Source organism: Alligator sinensis, unplaced genomic scaffold (assembly GCF_000455745.1).
Source record: "Alligator sinensis unplaced genomic scaffold, ASM45574v1 scaffold1213_1, whole genome shotgun sequence".
NCBI classification, from domain to species: domain Eukaryota; kingdom Metazoa; phylum Chordata; order Crocodylia; family Alligatoridae; genus Alligator; species Alligator sinensis.
Window position 1 is genome coordinate 1,128,642 of NW_005842401.1, and position 19,317 is coordinate 1,147,958.

The window sequence follows — 19,317 nt, forward strand, 5'->3', positions numbered from 1 at the left end:
CTTAGTACTTCTCTAACTTTAAGGTCTGCCAACGAATCCTGGGAGACCAGCGTTGTAGATGACTCTGATAGGATCTATAGTAGGAAAAATCACCCAGGGCATCAGGGACCCCTTTAGGCTGTTCTTGCCCTTTATTTGGCATGAGAGGAAGGGTGGATTGAAGTGAGGCTCTACCTTGAGGTACATACCAAAACTATTAGATTCTAGTGACGTAAACTAGGTGCAGACATTTAAAAAGCAAGGGGCAGAATTGATCCAAGTTACTTATACCGGTAAAAGTGTAATGGCTATATCTGGCCAAAATATCAATCCACTGTGTGAGTACATAGTACTTTAGTAGAGAGAGAGCAGTTACATTTGCAACAAGTATTTCAATTTGTCCTTACAAACAACAACAAAAATGATACCCCTTATTGGTCTTACTGGGTACTAGACCAGTTCTTTTTCATACACTGTGAGAGAGTGCATATGGGAGATTAGAGAGTTTCACCACACAATTCCTTTTTTATGCAGTAAATGAAATTTAGTTTAATTAGCAATCAAAATAAATAATTTAAGCAACACCAAATATTTAAGTAGTTCTGAAAAAAAATAGAACAGAAAAGGAAAGGAATGGAACCAAGATACTATAATCTTTTACCTGCTACCAAAAAGGAGCTGCTAGTGCCTCATGGAAAATCTTTTGGAAACTTTTGTGGATGGCAGGTGAATTCTCTATTTCTTGATGACTTATTTTGTGTCATGAGATGTACCCATTTTAGAGAGTTATCACCTCAGCGTCCTGATTAAATTCTTATTTAGGTAATTTTGTTGTGCCTGCCTAAAATTCCATCAGGACAGGGTAGTGTTCTCCATTATACTTGAGGGATACATATGGCAACTAATTAACAGTGCACATATATGATATCATTTCTCTACAGTGTTAATTAGTTGCTATATTTATCCCTCAAATATTTTTATATGAAGTAGTTAGTTGGTAAATTAGTTTGGAGTGTGTTTTGGGGTCCCTCTGGATACAACGGTACTGTTTAAAAAAAATACTCATTATCATCAGCTTTTTCCATTTAAAAAACAACATAGAAGAAAACAAAAACTTCTGCCTCTAAATAGGGGCATAGGGCTGGAAGCGAACTTGGTCATCAAGGCTGGTCCTCTGCTATTACAGGGCAAATTCATCATATATTCGTATCCACAAGCTCAAAGATGTTTCTTAAAAGCAGTCAAGGTTATCTTAATTACTTCAGCTGGAAGGCTTTTTCCACTACCTCACTGTTCCAAAACCTCCTAATTTCCACTCAAAATGTATTTATGATCAGTTTAAATAAATGTAACCAACTATTTGTTTTGTTTCTTTCTTCATGAATAAGAATAAATAACTTAACTCAGAAGGAGGGGATAGGTCTTCATTTAAAAATGGCCCACTTCCATTTCATGGGGAGAAAGAAAAATATTTTTGCTTGGTATGAACTCATACCATTTTTAGTACACAAGAAAAATGATTTGCTCATGTTGATTCTGATCCAGCCAAAAACTTGTTATATGCTGTGGTTGTGCCTTGCCTTACCAGACACTTTCAAATAATGCAAATGATATGATACTTTTGTTTGGTGGACAAAATACTTACTAGGAAACAGTACGTGACCCATTTAATAGGCTTCTCTCATAACAAGTACAAAAGATTCAATTAATAGAATCATAGAAATTAAGGGCTAGAAGGGACCTCAAAAGGTCATCGAGTCAACCCCCCCTGCTCTGGGCAGGAACACTGCTGAGATCAAATGATCCCAGCAAGGTGTCTGTCCAGTCTCCTCTTGAAGACTTTCAAGGTTGGAGACTGCATCACTTCCCTCCAGATTCTACTCCAGATTCTGGTCACCCTTACTGTACATAAGTTCATCCTTACATCCAACCTAAAACTATTCTCTAACAGTTTATGGCTATTGCTCTGTGTCCTCCCCTGGGGTACCCTAGTGAACAGTTTTTCCCCCTGCTCCTGATATTTACCCCTTACATACTTACAGATGGCCACCAAGTCTCCCCTCGGTCTTCTCTTCTCCAGATTCCTTAGTCTTTCCTCATAAGGTTTGTCCTCCAGGCCCTTAATCATTCTTGTGGCCCTTCTCTAGACCCTTTCAAGATTCTCTGCAGTTTTTTTGAAGTGTGGCACCTAGAACTGGCCACAGTACTCCAGCTGGGGTCTCACCAGTGCTGAGTAGAGAGGAAGTATCACTTCCTTAGCCCTGCTTGCGATGAATCAGCTAATGCATCCCAGTATGCTATCCACTTTATTGACTACAGAGTCACACTGGCAGCCCATGTTCATAAACCTGAGGTCCCTTTCAGCCATCATGCTGGTCAGGACATCTCTTAACCTATCTTCCTGTCACTGGTTACTTCTCTTCAGATGAAGCACTCTACATTTATCCTTATTGAACTGCATCTGGTTCCGCACCACCCACCTTTCCAGCTTGTCCAGGTCTGTTTGGATCTGCATCCTATCCCCTAGCATGACCGCCTTTCCCCATAACTTAGTATTGTCCACAAACTTGGCCAGAGTGCTTTCCATATCCTCATCTAAATTGTTGATAAAGATGTTGAACAGTACAAGGCCAAGAACGGAACCCTGTGGGACACCACTGGACTCCTCCCACCAAGGTGATATAGACCCATCCACTAACACTCTCTGGGTTCAACCCCTTAGCCAGTTCCCAACCCACATGGCCATGGACTCTGCCAGCACACAATCCCCCAGTCTTTGTTTTTTATAAGGGCATCATAGCAAACCATATCAAAGGCCTTTTTAAAATTCAAGTATATGACATCAACCACATCTCCCACATCTAAGTGTTTTGTTACTCATTCACAGAAGGAGACAAGGTTGGTCAAACATGACCTGCCCACAGCAAAACCATGTTGACTATCCTCCAGCATCATTCCTTCTGCCAGTTTCTCATGGACTTCTTGATACCTTTTTTCCCAAAATTTTAGCTGGTATCAAGGTCAAACTGACCAGCCTATAGTTTCCCAGATTCTCCCTCCTCCCCTTCTTAAAGATCGGTGCCACATTGGCCCTTTTCCAGTCTTCTGGGACCCCTCCTGAGCACCAAAATTCTTCAAATACCTTCACCAATGATCACGCAATGGCTTCAGCCAATTCCCTCAGCACTCTCGGGTACAGTCCATCCAGTCCTGCTGACCTGAAGACATTCAGCTGCTTTAAGTGCTCCCTCATTAGTTCAACCCTGACCATGGGTTGGCAATTTCACTCCCATCCCTGCATCCATTCAGTATCCGACCAGGCAGGTGACCACCATTTGTATGTAGGGACATTGACGCAAAGTATTCATTAAAGAGTTCAGTTTTCTCCTGACTGTCTGTTATCAGCTGTTCCATCCCATTCTACAAGGGTGCCGCATTTCCCTAGGTCTTCCTCCTGCCCCTATATACCTAAAGAAGAACTTCCCATTGTACTTGATTTTTGTTGCCAACCTGATCTTGGTCACCACCCTTGCCTTCCTTATTCTCTCCTTACAAATATGGGTTATACTTGTGTATTCCTCCTTGGTGACTGCTCCTTGTTTCCACTGTCTATAAGCCTCCTTTTTCTTTTTCAAGCACTCCTTGACTCCTCTGGCAAGCCAAGAGGGCTTCCTGGCCCCTTTACAACCTTTCCAATATGCAAGAATGGACCTTTTCTGCACTCTGAAAATTGCTCCTGTGAGGAATGACAACCCTTTCTGAACTGCCTTCCCCTCCAGTACTTCTTCCCATAGGGTCTCTCGCACTATTTTCCTAAGCTCATTGAAGTCAGCCTTCCTGAAGTCAAGCACTTCTACCCTACTGGCTGATTTCCCTGCCCTATGATGGAGAGTGAATTCTATTGTCTCATGATCACAGATTAAACTCCCAGATTAAATTTAATCTTCAGAGCTCCCACTAGGTCCTCCCCTTTGGCTAGAACCAAATCCAACAAAGCCTTCCCTCTGGTCAGCCCATTCACCTTCTGTACTAAATAAAGTTCTTCCACACAGGTCAAAAACCTGCGCGACTGGTCAGATCTGGCCGAGTGCTTCTCCTCGCAGATGTCAGGGTAATTGAGGTCATGCATGACAACCAAGTCCCTTAAACATACAGCTTCCATCAGTTCTCTGGAAAATTCCAGATCCAGCTCCTCCTCCTGGTATGGCAGTCTACCATCAAGTCCCTTTCTCTTTGTCCCCCCAGTATCTTGACCCACAGGGTCTCAGGTCACCCATCTCTTGAACCAATGTGGGTCTCCAAGGAGGCATACCACTCTTTTATATAAAGAGCTACACCTCCTTTCTTCTTCCCTATCCAATCCCTTCTGTACAGCCTGTAGTCCTCTATGCACAAAGCCCAGTCATGCGTGGCATCAAACCAGGTCTCTGTTATTCCATCAAGATCATATTCTCTATTTACTAGCAGGAGTGCCAGTTCCTCCTGCATATTCCTCATAATCCTAGCATTTCTACATAGACACTTAAGTCCCCCATTGGTAACCCTCAGTTTTCCGCTGCCCCAACATCATTCCAGCCTCTCAACACCTCCCTGACTACCCTCTCTGTGTCCTTTCTCTTTGGCTGTCCCCCGGCTTCCATCCCCCAGCTTGGCTATCCCCCAGCTTGCATCTAAAGTTAAAAATGAATTTGTCTTCCTCTGATGACAAGCATCAGACTGGGCTTCAGGAAATATGAGTTTTGCTCCTAACATTTACAGTCCTGATATATGACCTTAGGTAAGTCACCTCTGCTTTAGTTTAACAGCTGCAGTGCAATATCTTTAGGAGTATCATTCCTATATGCATACATGTGCTTAGACCAAATGAACCTTGAGGTCCCCTCCACCCTGATGGTTCTGACTTATGGAGATGCTTCAAGACTTGATTCAGGCTAAATGTTTGTAATATCCTTTGAGATCACTGGGTAAAAAGTAGTTATAGAACTATGAAACATTATGTCTTTATTACTGTCCCCATTTGATGCCTTCTGCACCACTAGATTGGATAATGATAGTAGCTGAAAGGAAAGCTTATATCAAAATACTTTGTATCCTCACCACAAAAGTAATTGCGACAAAAAGCAATAAGGATCTCATTCAAATCAGTGCTGTCTGTAGAAATGCCAGTTTCTATTTCAAAGATCAATTCCCACAGCCTGTAAACCTTGAAGTATAATATGGAAACATTAGATACTGAAACAATCAAAAACTGGCACATTTAGCATTTTCAGAAATTGGTTTATGTTTAAAATTATTAACAATTGTTAGCTATTTGATAAAACACCGTATTTGCCTTTTTACACTAAAATCAGTCTATTTTCAATGCAAATATTAATTTTAAGATCAGATGACTATCTTATATACAAGAGGATACATTTCTCTTGATTATTTGAAGAAAAAGCCTAAGGCTTAATTCTGTTCAATTGACACCAGTAGGCACATTTACATGAGATGCTGTAATGTGAAGTAGCCTATTCTACTGCGCATTGTCTCACAAAAAAAAATTGCCTTAGCTACTACGCATTAGTGTGGGCTAATGCACCTTTATGTAGTAACTCATATTAGAAGTACAAAATTAACATGCAGTAGTAAAGGTGCATTAACGAAAGCGTAGAGGTGCCCAGTGAGAGTTTAATCATGATTCAGCATTCCAAAGATCAGACCCTTCTACCTGGTCATCATAAAATCTTTTGAAGATCTGACATATTAGAAATATCCTCCACTCAAAAAGCAGTATGTTCCTTGGAGCCTAAGTCTACTTAGATGGTGCAATTTACCTTGTGAAAATTCCTAAAATAGGCTGCCTTTTCATCTGGAAATTTTTCTAGCCGTCTGGGTCCTTTACTGGAAGCCTTCTTGAAAACCAACCAGCAACGCCTGAAAATCTGTAAGAAAAATGAAGGGATGCCATTAGGGAGCTGCTACTCCTTAATTTAATCATTTTGTAATAAATTCCAGTAAAAAATGTTCCTTTATTTAAAGAGATATTTTAACTTATATATAAAGCCACAATCATAACTTAAACACTAATATGCTAGATTGATTTTAGTCAAAGTGAACTCATTAAAAAAAAATCACTCTCATTTAACAAACATCTCAGAAACAATACTGAAGTTATTTCCACTCCAAAACCCCACCATTTAATTGTTTTGGTGTAGTGTAACCCCTTTAATCCCATCCATGCTGTAAGTAGAAAACATTTGTGTACGGTTAATGAAATGAGAGAATGCTCATCTCTTTTCATGTCCTGATCAAAAATTTGAATTTCTATTCTAAGGGAAATTCTGAAAACCTCAAAAGGTTCTTCCAGAGCGAAACATAGAAATTTAAAAAATTTACTGTGGAAGGGAAAATCTGGAAAAAAATCAGTTTGAAATAATCAAACATGGAAGCTCACAGAGATCTGGGAACATAGAAGCTCTGTAAACCACAGATGAACCAAGAGCCTTTAGATTCTGGAACCTTGAAACCCTAGTTCAAATTAGCACTTCTAGATTCCTTGCAACTGTTTTGACTGCAAGTGCCCTGACTCAAACTGGGTTTCCATTTTGAGCCAGGATTGTCAGGGTTTTCAGACACCCTGGACGCATCTACAGGAGATGCTTTACTGCATAGCAGAGTTAATTAATGTGCAGTAAGTATCCGCATCTACATGTGCAGACACTTATTGTGCAATAATTGACTCTAATCAAGGGTAAATTTGCCACCTGCAAAAGTAAGCAGCAAATTTACTCATGATTAGTAACTGTGTAGTAGTGCACGTGTAGACTCCTGACTGGGCACAAATGTGCTCCTGGTCATCTGGGCAGCAGGGGGCAGGAGTTTTCTCTCTGTCTCAAATAGCTGCCTGCTGCCAGGATGGGCTCTACCACCAGAGTCCAGGAAGGAAATATATCCCCCTGTCCTGGCAGCAGGAAGCTCCCAGCCCCTGCTCTGAGAATGCGGGCCGGGGCTGAGTGATCCTTATCTCTCAGCCTGAGTTATACAGTCATGGGAACTGGGCTGGGAGATCCTGATCTCCCAGTACCAGCCCCATGACCATTTTCCAGCTCAGGGAACCATGTAACCATGGAGCTCAGGCTGGGAAATAAGAATCTCCCAGCCCTAGTCCCATGATAGAAGCGGGGGCTGGGAGCTCCCTGCTACCAGGGCAGGGGGACATTTTCCCTGTCCAGGCTATGGTGCTGCATCCCACCACAACAGCAGGCAGTTCCCAGAGGCAACTCCAATGTCTGAGCCCCCACTAGGAGATAGCTGTCTCCTGGCCCCTGGGCCCAGGGGGAGCCTAGAACTCCCCCTGACTGCTGCAGGGGCTCATTACAGGGCTGCTGGGAGTGGGAGCAGTCTGCTGCTAGAAGTAGCAAATCTGCTCCCGTGTCTCAGCACGTTTCGACACATGCCCAGCAGAGTTTACTCAAGAGTAAACTGCTTCTGTATTATTTGCACATGTAGATGTGCCCCCTGTTGTACAGAGAACTGATTAGGCCTACCACTGCTCAGACTTTCAGTCTCTCTGAAAAGTGGAGCTTCCCTGTTGTTATAGTCTGAAAAGTTCAGGTCCCCCTACAACCTATCAACTGAACTGGCAAGAAATGATGCATATTTCCAACAGAACCATGATTCTATTTTGTCCAGTTTATCAAAACCAACTTTTCTGTAATCTAGCTTGACAGATGGAAGGTTTTATTTAGAAAATGCACATATTTTACTGGAATGTTCCTGAGTAGGTCTACATTTAGAACTAACCCTTGGTTATCCAAGTATCTTCATGAACTGGTGAGAAAAGGTCTTAGTTTGTTGAACACCTAGACATACAAATCAATGTAGGAACAAGCCTTGTTTTCAAATGATAATACATATTTACATCTGGAATTTTGCGATATTTAAGCTCTCCTACATAAACCCACAGTGGTTTTGTGAAGGTATACACAGTAAAATGTTGAAGTCAATTTGTAGGCTAATTTGTTTTCAAATGGATCTAGGGTGAAATCACAGTTTTCTTAAAGACAATGGAAAATACTTTAAAGTATCAAATTATTTCCATTCTAATTCAATTATTTGCACTGCAGTAGTGCAGAAAACTCCAACCAGGATCAAGGTCCCATTATGCTCTACATTGAGTATACATAAAGAAAGAAGTCAGTCCCTTTCTCCAAAAATTGACAACCTTAAAGAGAAAATGTAAAAAGTGACAGAAAAAAGTAAGAGAAAGGAACAGAATAAAAAAAGAATATAAACCTGACTTTCCCAGTAGGAAAACAAAAAAAAAAAGAAGTGTATACCTGATTTCCTAAATTATAAGCCCACTGAGATTGTCTGAACTGAACTGGCATCCCACTAGCCATGTACAACATGACATGTTTTACAGTTCTTGACACACAGGTAAAGCTACAGTTAAAAAGAAAATATGTGAAATATCCCAAAAGACTTAATTGGACGACTCAGTGTAAGTAAGAGTGGCAGAATCAGCTCTGAAAGAGCAAATCCAGCCACTCAATACCCATCCCATGAATCCTATTCAAATCAATCAGAGTTAAGAGCATAGATTGCAGGGTAGATTTTTTTCCCCTTAATATGTGTTCAGTTTACTATGTAAGCAATTCTAAGAGCTACTCAAAATGACATCAGCATAGAAATCAAGTTTAAATTAATGTACTGAAGTAAAATAATAATAGTAATGGTCTACGGTCAATATATCAAATGACTGCAGGCTAGCAATAAATCAAGTGCCCTCTTAAAACCACCAATAGGGCTTCCATGACAATTTGTGTTTAGTTATGAAAAAATTAAATGAAAAGAAAAGACTATTTGCTGCTTACAGAAATGCTCAGCAAATAAACTTTTTTTACCACAAGGTAAGAAATATTACCTATTTTTGTCTCAAGCTTTGGAAAGTAAAACCGTACCTCCTAACACAGTGGTTCTGAAACTTTTTGGACCTAAGGCACCTTTTCATTGGATATGAGGCACCCCTGCATTACTTTCTGTGAACTGAACAGCCCCATTTACAAAGCGTAAATTATATTTTTCAGTGCTTGCAGAGGAGCTAGGTAGTGGGGTGAGGGATCAGCCAGGCAGAAAGAAGCCTGAGCTTGCACTTATCAGCGTATCTCCTCAGACCTTGTGGCACTCGTTGAAGGATCTTGAAGGCACCCCAGGATTCTTCAACACTATGGTTGAAGAATCACTGACCTAACACATGAATATTATCTGACCTATGATGAAGGTGCAGGTAATATCATATCCTTTGATCTCCTGTAGTTTAATGTCATTTCTTCATGTGCCATCTTAGACAGTATGTACTGAAATGGTGTTTCAGCACTGGAACTGCTACTTCACCAAGACTGTAAAATCATCCTTAAATTCTATCTCCTAACAATGTTACATCAAAGTAAATCTTCAAATACATGAATAAATTAATACATGCAGAAAAGGTATTTTTCCCCTTTCACATCACCAAGTGTAAAAGTGCCAGGGTTTTGCATGCTATTTTGTACCATGTTTACTTGTTAAAACAAGTGTCTAATTAAAACTTGCTTGTTATATCTTGCTTCTTCTGTAGTGAGTGCCTCATCAGTATTCTTGGATCTTCTTTTCAGTTTCAGTCCATCATGTGCAGGGAGGGGAGCAGGATTATACCTTGTATATAATAGTTATACAGAATAGATTCAAAAGAATATGATAAACACTGCACCACAGGAATATCCCAAATGATTACCTTGCTGGCCAAACTTAATTAAGGAATTAACATTTCCCTCCTTGTGACAATCTAAGATGTCTGCCCCTGTGGTGAAAGAACAGAGTGCCTCCTGCCTACAACTTGTCTTCTTTGCTTGCATCTCAGACAGAATTATTTGTTAAGTTTTGGAGGATGCTGAGGAAGCTTTAGCCTATAGGTTATGAACTGAAATAGTGACGATCAGCAGGGAGGCTTGAGGCCAGCTTTTAATGAAAGCTGTCAATCCCTTCATTCAACAGTACTGAATACCATTTACCCCTAAAGCAATTCTCATAAGGCCCCCAACAGGCTTTGTATTCATCAGGAAGCATTCTGTTGTGCAAATTCCAATGGACTGATAGAAGACTGTATGCAGAAAGCACTTTATACTGGTGCTCTCCGAGTTCAATCCCCTTAGCTTCCCATTTGTTCTAGGGGAGGAAAGGTGTTTAGGGAATTAATTTTGACTGAAATTGTTAGGAACCTGGACACTGAAACTACTCCCTCCTTCCTTCTATGCCATCTCTGCTGTTGTAATCAGCAGAAACTGACAGTGCCCATGTTTAAAAAGAAGATAGTAGGTGGCAGCATATGTCACAGAAAAGACCTAGACTGTAAAGACGCTTTTCCCTTGGTCTGTCATTATTTTACATCCATTGACATCTATTTTTTCAGGCAATTAGGGAAAGGAGAGATTTGAAGAAGTCAATGGCTGGAAGAAGGTGTGAAATGTATCATTACAGTGCATTTCAGTAGAAGGAATGAGGCACATTGTTTGTGCTTCGGCTTCTTAGTCATAGAATCAAAGAAAAGTAGGGCTGGAAAGGACCTTCAGAGGTCATCTAGTCCGACTCCCAGTCAAAGGCAGGATCACTGCTATCTAAACCATCCTATACAAATCCACTGTCTAACCTACTAGTAAAACTACACAGTTAAACCAACCCAGACACAACCACAATGTACAACACCTCAACCTAGCACGGGTAAAGCAGGGGACAATGGTGGCCAATGCCCTGCTGCTGTCAGAGGTTGACACATAAAGTGAACACATTCAAAGTTAATGTAAAAATTTCAGTGACTTCAGAAGAGCTTTATCCTTTTATACCAGAGAAAATTTAGTCCTATATATAAAAAAAAATGTTTAAGGTATGGGCAGGTGAATTTCGTTATAAATATGAATAAATCGGTACTAAGGCAAAGAAGACTGAATAATAACCAACTTCTTGCTTTTCATAATACATCTCATTGTCATTCAGAAGCCCACTTAATTATTCAGAAACTGAGAGAGATTCGTTTATCCCTGGCCTGGTTTATGTTCTGTTGGGTAGAATAAAACACTTCTGAAATGCTGTGGGGAATCGCAACTAATTTTGGTAGCAGCTATGAAAGAATTCAGTGTCAGCCCTTTAACAATAGGGGAAATAATATAGCTGCCTGTATTTTATTTATACAGCATTTAGTGGTTCCTGTAAGATATATCCTTGGATTCATACATTGCTAGAGAATCACCCAGTAACCAGGAAAGAATTATAACTCTTCACCAGGCACTCACTGCCCAGAGGAAGTTAATTATTTTATATTTTAAGCAAATATAGACAAATTCACCATGCACTAGTTTACCTACATACTGTAGCTTTCTTTTGAGAACACCTGAGGGGTCAGCAATAGACTACTAGCTTGTCAGAAAATGCTTTCTATATATCTGGGTGGGCAAAATGGTGGATCCAGCCAGCGACTGGATTCCATTTCCCAGTAGCCCCTGCCCACATCACTACAGCCAGTTTCCATGGAAACCCCAGCAGCGCGGCCATGACAGTGCAGGACCAGGTTTTCTATGGAGACCAGCCCCAGCAGTGCTGAAAGGGTGCGCAGCTGGACAGGGAGCTGCTCTGGTACCAGGGCTGGGATCTTGCAGTGGTGACAGCGTGTTCCAAAGACAGGGGAGAGCTGCGATCCACTGCCTGCATGCCCGTGCCCAGGAAGTACAGGCAGCAGACTGCAGTTCTGCCCCAGATCCGGACCATGCTGTCATTGCCACGAGATCCTGGCCCCAGAGCAGCTCCCTGCTGCCCACCCTGCCAGCGCTGCTGGAGCTGGTCTTCATGGAAACCCTGGCCCCACGCTGTCACAGCCCTGCTGCTGCTGGGATCTTCATGTAAACTGGCCAGTGACATGGGCAGGGGCTGCTGGGAAATGGAGTCCACCATAGGCCTGATTCTGCCTGTGGGCTGGACTTTGCCCACCCCTGTTATATACAGTTTGCTCTGTTTTTATGTTTTATTATGATAATAATTACAAGGATCATGAAATTTCACCCAAAGAAAACCTCAAAAAGGAGACACTGAATTAGGGAAATATACATGTTTCTTCCGATATGGCACCCATACCATTTCCTCCTTTTTCCTTTTTCACAAATATATATATTAGAAATACTCAGCCTTTTTGTATTAATCTGAAACCTTTCCTTTAAGGTTTTAAAAAAATAAAATATACCATATTTACCCGAGTGTTATAATTTTCCATTTATAGAATCTAAGTATTCAAGACTCATCTTAAAATTTTCCCCAACAGGGGGGGAAGAGGGGGACGACTTCGCATTGCTACCCCAGCACTTGCCACCCCAGGCCTGCATCTCTGCCACCTGATTCTCAACTCCATCCTCAATCCATGCTATTGCTCTATCCCCGTCCTGCACTGCTGCCCATGCCCTGACTCCTGCAGGTGCCTAAATCCCAACCCATGCTGCTATCCGATCCCCCACCTAATCAACAGCACACGATGCTGCCCCATCTGCTGACCCACTGCTAATGCCCCATCCGTCACGCAAACCCCCTCCTAATCCCTGTGCTGCAGACCATCCTCCACCTGATCCCTCTTCCAATCCTAATGTGTGCTGATGCCCTTTCCCCCTCCCATTCCCCAACCCTAGCTGCTGCCTGATCTCAGACTGGCCCCTGCCCCACACTCACTGCATTGCTGTTGACACTGTGGCTATGACTCCATTTCTGGAGATGCAGCTGTAAGATCCAGGAATGCTGATGGCTCTGTTGTGGGGTGTAATAATTGTGGGGGTGGTGGAGATATGTTGGCAGGTCTTGCATTTCTTGTCATTACATGGTCTGGATCCATTCAGTGTGTTTTGGGCTGTAGATCTTACGTAGATTATTCCTGGATCTGCACCTCCAGAAATGTAATATAGCTCATGCAATGCACCAAATGGTCTGATGGAAAATACGTAGGAAAAACCAAACAACAATTGCACACCAGAATGAACGCACACCAGAAATCTATCACAGACAAGAATACCCAATTATCTGTGGGGGCACATTTCTCACAAGACAACGACTCTCTCTCCAATCTCTCAGTTCTAACCTCAAAGGGAATTTACAAAACACTCTTCACAGACGAGCCTATGAACTTCACTTCATCAACATCCTGGATACAAAAAATCATGGACTAAATATAGACACTGGATTTATGACATATTATATGTAACCTGCCTGACATCTGACTTCCCAGGTACCTTTCCACTATTCACCTGCTACATTTATCCATCTTCTCTCCCCCCACCCACTGATTCCTCAACTTACATCTTCATTGACTGGCTTTCCTGCATGCATACAAGACTGGCTTCTTTACTATTCATTATATCCAGGAAGAGCACACACCAACTGCAGATGCTTCCTAGGCCTGATGAAGGGTTTTTAAACCTGAAAGCTTGCTAAGAAAATTTTTTCCAAGTATTTAGTTGGTCTAATAAAAAATATCAGATTTACCCAAAGAACTTTGCCTGCCTATGTCCTTACACCAACACAGCTACAACCTACAGCCCTGTAAGTGATTGTGTGCTCATTTAAATGAATACAGAACCTGAAATTACTTAGGATCCAGGCAAAAATCAGAACCGCTTTCCTAACAAAGACTGATTCTTTGAACGCCTAGCATTTTCACAGATACTCTTTCATTGGCTTAACTGTCTAAGTACCTGGTATTTAAGACGCAGCACTTGACACAAAAAAAGCAACACTCACCTACTAGTTTAAGAACCTGACAGTCATCTCCTTGCAATCAATTCTCTGCTTTGCTAGGTAGTTTACACAGTGTCTTTATTTTTTTTTAATAGCACTTAACATCTCTCAGAGGAAAACATTTCTCTGAAAGTGTTTTTCTCTCTCACTCGTGCTCTCTCTGTTTAAATCTATCTGATTACCACAATGATTTGGTATCACCAGTCACAGGCATCTTGGACAATCCCTAATTGTCTGTCACCTGATTCAAGACACAGTTACGTCTCTAGAGAAAAAAACAGTAATTCAAGCTCCCATCTACTTGCAGAAGCTGTAACTGGGCAGAACAGTCACTGAAGCATCACTGATGGAATTTTTTGCTAGCTGAAACCATCAAATGCGTGTCCCAGTGAGGCACCAGTATAATGATATTCCAACTCACATTTACATTTCATCATATATGGAAAAGGTTAGCTGCAGTCCCTTCTCTTGAGTTCAACAGGGTACAACTGTTCAGATATTAGGATACAGGACCTACCACACAGTTCCCATTAAAGGCACTGAATATGAAGAAGGTTACGGTCAGTGGTTATGTGAGCCCTATGTTTATGGAAAAGGTGGCCTCTACAGAGTAATATGTAGGCTACCAATGGAAAGCTAAGAATCAAAACAGAGAATTTTGCCTTGTGACAAAATCTGTTTTATTATGCTTGTGTTAACATCATACTTAATTGTGTCCTGTGAAAAAGAAGATATCTAGGGAAGAAAGTGTGATTTACACTTTCTTTTGTGTAATGCAGGACATTCTTTTGTTAGGTCCTAATCTGAAGCAAAATCATTCAGTTCCATTAGTTTCAACACATCTATGCTAATTTATATCAGTTGTGCATCTGACACTTGATCATATTATAGCAATAATAATAATTTTAAAAATCAAAGTTTAGCAAAGTAGAAGTGTTTAATTTTCTAAGAAAATTCCTAAAAACATAAAATGAATCAATCATGTCTAAACTTAACAACAGATTGCTCAGAATCTAAGCTACCTCTCATGGAAGTCAATTGGAAGCTTTTCCATCAAATCACTCAAGCTTGAAGAGTCAGAGAATTCCAGTCATCCTCACTCTTGCTTTTTAGTCAAAAATAATATTGACTATAAATGTCAAAACAACCCATGGGGCTTTCAGTCCATCCTAATTTTTGTATGAATATAAGCTCTCTGAAGTGTTTTCTGTTTTGTTCACTATCTGCTGTTATGTATATTTGTTAACACTTCAAAACTACTACTGCTATACAGTGGCCCAAAGCATATTTTGGATTCTCTTTTCCAGTATTGCTTTGACATTTCTGGTATTGCCAGAGGACAGATAGTGAACTAATATGAAAAACCCTAAGTGAGAATATAGAGGTTATATTTAAAAAATCTAGATAACAGTTGGTAAGAAAGAACGTGTAGGCTAGGGACAGACATTCAAAAAGCCAGAGCCTGAATGATTCAATATTTGCAGGTTAGTCTAACCTGGCTAAGATGAACTGGTCTGAAACCAGATAGACGTTCTCTCTGGACTGAGAAAATGAAAGCACATGCCTGCAGTGGCTCAGACTAGAAGCCGGGGGGGGGGGGGGGGCACTAGAGCAGCCCTCCCTTCCCTTCTGCAGAGAGCTGAGCTGAAGGGGCATGGCCAGGCCCCAGCAGGACTCTCTTATTAGGGAGGTCTGCTTGCACAGTCCCAGGCTTTTCTCTGCTGGCTGCTCAAGGGCCAGACCCCAGCCCCAGGCTAGCACTCTGAGGCAAGGGGTTGGGGGGTACAGTGTATGCATCTGTTGATGATACGGAGTTTTTCAGTCTCCCTCCCTGCTTTGTCATACTGTCTGCAGCAAACTGACAGCAAGCAAGCCAGCTAGGGGCTGACAGGTATAAAAGATTATTAGCAAAACAATGGCCTCTCACCATTACTGCAAACTTTTTAAACAGCCTACCGGCTGACCTGTTGATTAGCTCCAAACAGCCCTAAGCAGTCACTGTTCTGTCTGCCTGCCCCAGTGAAATTGGAGAGAGAAACACACATAGACACCTCCTGGCATTAGCTAGTATACCACATGCTGGCTGTGCTCCATGCTGTGGCAGACAGGATGAAGGGATCCCTGCTTAAGCAGTGAGTGGTGAGGGGGCAGGGAGCATGGGGAAGTCAGCAGACCCTGATGTGCCTGCAAGTCTCTGCCGACCTCTGGCCAGGAAGCAGAGGGGAGGGGCCAGCCCTGTTGTGGAGCAGAGAGCTCCGCCCAGCCCAGAGAGCATGTCAGGATGCTGAGGGACTCTGATTTAACTTAAACCAGCAAGGAGTCAGGGATAGACATTGCATAAACCAGTTTAAGCCAAATCAGGTAAGTCTGATACTATATTCTACCAGGTTTATCTCAGACTGTTTTCAGCCATTTTCAAACTGGTTTATGTGCACTGAACATCTGTTCTGTCTGTCCCTATCCATAAGGGATATCTACATAGAAGAGGAAATACAATTTCTAATTCTTCTTCAAGGGAAAAAAATAGCCATGGTGTTTAACTTAAAGCATCCAGAAGGGAATGTCTTCAACTCTGAAAAGACAACGAGGATAATCAAACAGCAATCGTACTAATGAGCATAAGCTGTCTATATTGTTAGCCTGAAAAGCATAAGGTTTTGGATTTTTTTTTCCCGCATTTGGTTGTTGTTAAGAGTGGTAAGCTCTGATGGCAACTGAGCTCCAAAAAACAGTGTTATATTCTCAGAATGTTCTGTTTTTCTCTTCCTGATGGCTTTGTAAAAAGATGTTAATTTGTACTTGCACTTACTAGACCTAAAAAAAGCTCTACCCACATCTATATGACTAGGAACAGATGTTGCATTTGTCCCCAGATAAATTGTGCCTATGCTTATCCCAGAACAAAAATATTTTGTGACAGGAGCATATATGCATTGCTCCTTTAATCAAGGTTTAGTAAATGGCTGAAAGCAGTGCTGCTTTTCTGCCACTGATTCAATGATGCAACCCCAAGAAAATTGTAAAGATCTACTTTGCACTGTCCCAGGAGATACTGTTACTACCTCCATTAGCTAGAAAACTAGCTACAGAACAATGGACACGCATGTCTGTACAACTGCACTTTGCCTTGTGATAAAATGGTTTATCCCAGGATAAATGTGATAGCTGTTTGCATCCTATGTGATCCATGTTTGCTAGAAATGATTTGAAACTACCTTGAAAAGTGGAAAAGACAGAATTATTTTATGAAAATTCAGGAATGAACCATAGTATAAAAATAGCCCTTTCCTTGTATCACAGGAACCAGAACAGGAGAAGATATTTGCAGTCTTTAAAATGTACTTTATACTTATTGTAAATGTGATAATGTCACTCTTCTAGTTTATTGCTGTACTACATATTATAATTAATTGGGCATTGCCAGTAATTAAAGTTGTGAAGCACTACACTTTTAGTGGATACTAACTTCATAGGATATTTATTATTTTACATAAACAGGAGACTATTTTGAAATACTTTTTTTTCTTGTTATTAATCACATATTAGATAATCTATATTTCACTACCAACATATTACTTGTAGATACATTTATGCATATATGGCTGGGCTCTAGGAAAAGCAGCGTATCAAGTGCACCTGGAAGTTTGAGTCCCCTATTTCAAAAGTCTTTCTGAAGGTTTCCAATGACAAGCAAGGGAAAGTAAAAAAAGACTTCATGCAAAAGGAGAAAGTCAAATCCAAATAAAGGAAAAGCAGAAACTCTGGCAAGTTAACTGTAAAACTGCAATAAGGCAAGCTAAAAAAAAAAAAATAACTTGAAGAGCAACTTGCTGGAGGCATAAAACATAATGATAAAAAATTATTTAAGTACATCACAAGCAAAAAGCCTGTCAAGGAGTTTCTTAGACCATCGGATGATCACAGTGTAAAGGGATTGCTAATAGAGTACGAGACTATTTTTGAGAAATTAAATGAGTTGTTTGCATCAGTCTTTATTATGGAAGATGTTGGAGAAATTGTCCTCACTAGAGCTATTCCTTCTAAAGGAAAAGTCAGTAGAAATGACTGAAATAGAGATATTAGTAGATGAGATTTTAGAGGAGATAGATAAACTAAACAGTAAGAAATGATCAGGATCTATTGGATGGCATTTACCCTAGAGTCTTAAAGGAGTTCTAATCTGAAATTTCAGAATTACTTACTGCAATATGCAACTTATCACTAAAAACAGGTTCTAGCCTCGGTACTAGAGGCTTGCCAACATAAGGAATCACAGGGCACCAAGTCTAACTTCAGTTCCTAGAAATCTGGTAGAAGCAATAATTAAAGAAAGGATTGTTCAAACACATGGATGATCAGGATTTTCTGGGGAGAAATGAACACAGCTTTTCTAGAGAGGTCACGCATCACCAACTACAAGGATGTGGATCAGCATGAGCCAAATGATCTAGTATACCTGGACTTCCAAAAAGCCTTCAATGAAATTCTGCATGAAAGGGCATGTCTACACATGCCAATTTAAAGTGCTTTAACCTGATTTAAGGTGCATTAAGGGTGCACTTCTACACATATGCGCCCTTCATGCACCTTGAAAACCGTGATTTTTAGGAGGTATCACTCCTAAATTTCATATTTACATAAAGCATAAAGCAGGGATCAAATTTAGGCGCAAATAGCTAAATCACATTAGCGAACTTGTAAACAGGATAAGATGCATTAACGCAGTGTATGTCCATTGACTTGGGACTAACTATAGTCCCAAATTGGTCCGCACACCTGCGTTAAATCGCATTAGCCTGTGCATGTGTAATTGCATGCCTAAATCGGCTTAATGGACATTTGCCTAATGCACACTAAGTTTAGGCACATGTAACAGCATGTGTAGCCATGCCAAAGGTTCTTAATGAAACTGGGCTGTTATGAGATTAGAAGGAAGGCACATTTATGGATCAGAATCTGTCTTAAGAATAGAAAACAAATAACAGGTATAAATGGTCTGTTCTCAGAATGGAAAGGACTAAACAGTGCCCTCCCTCCCGCCATCCCACAGGAACCGGTACAGTTGGGACAAGTGCTATTTAATAAATTATAAGTGATATGGAAACAGGGAAGGAGTGAATAGTGAGGTGGCCAAGTTTGCAGATGATACAAAATAATTCAGTGTTACAGTGAATTGTGAAGAAAACAGAATGGTCTTGCAAAATAAAGTAAGTGGGCAACAGAATGGCAGATAAAATTAAACAATGATAAGTACAAAAGAGTACACAAATGAAAAAATAACACAAAATTTATAGACATGATGATGGGTTCTACATTAACTGTTACCACACAGGAAAAAGATCTTCGAGTCATTATGAAGGGCTTGCTGAAAGCATCAGCTCATTATCCAGCAGCAGTCAAAAATGAAAAAGAAACACTTTAATTAAGAAGGAAATGGTAAACAAAACAAAAAGTATCATTATTTCCCTTTATAAATCTATGGTGCTTCCACACCTTAAATAATGCATACAATTTTGCTCCCCCTGCCCTCCTCCCCACACAAACTTTTCCCTA

General features: G+C 40.8%; 1 protein-coding gene across 4 annotated transcripts in view; it reads right to left on the bottom strand.

The window, feature by feature from the left end:
• DOK6 (docking protein 6) overlaps positions 1–19,317 on the bottom strand; it is a 484,934-nt gene that overhangs the window by 303,279 nt on the left and 162,338 nt on the right. For all 4 annotated transcript variants that reach the window (XR_003095549.1, XM_014522834.2, XM_006029876.2 and 1 more), the window contains exon 2: positions 5,796–5,903. Coding sequence is in view for 3 of the 4 variants with exons in the window: in XM_014522834.2 (XP_014378320.1) it covers positions 5,796–5,903 (108 nt within the window). In the remaining variant the exon portion in view is untranslated. The remainder of the gene's footprint in view (positions 1–5,795; positions 5,904–19,317) is intronic.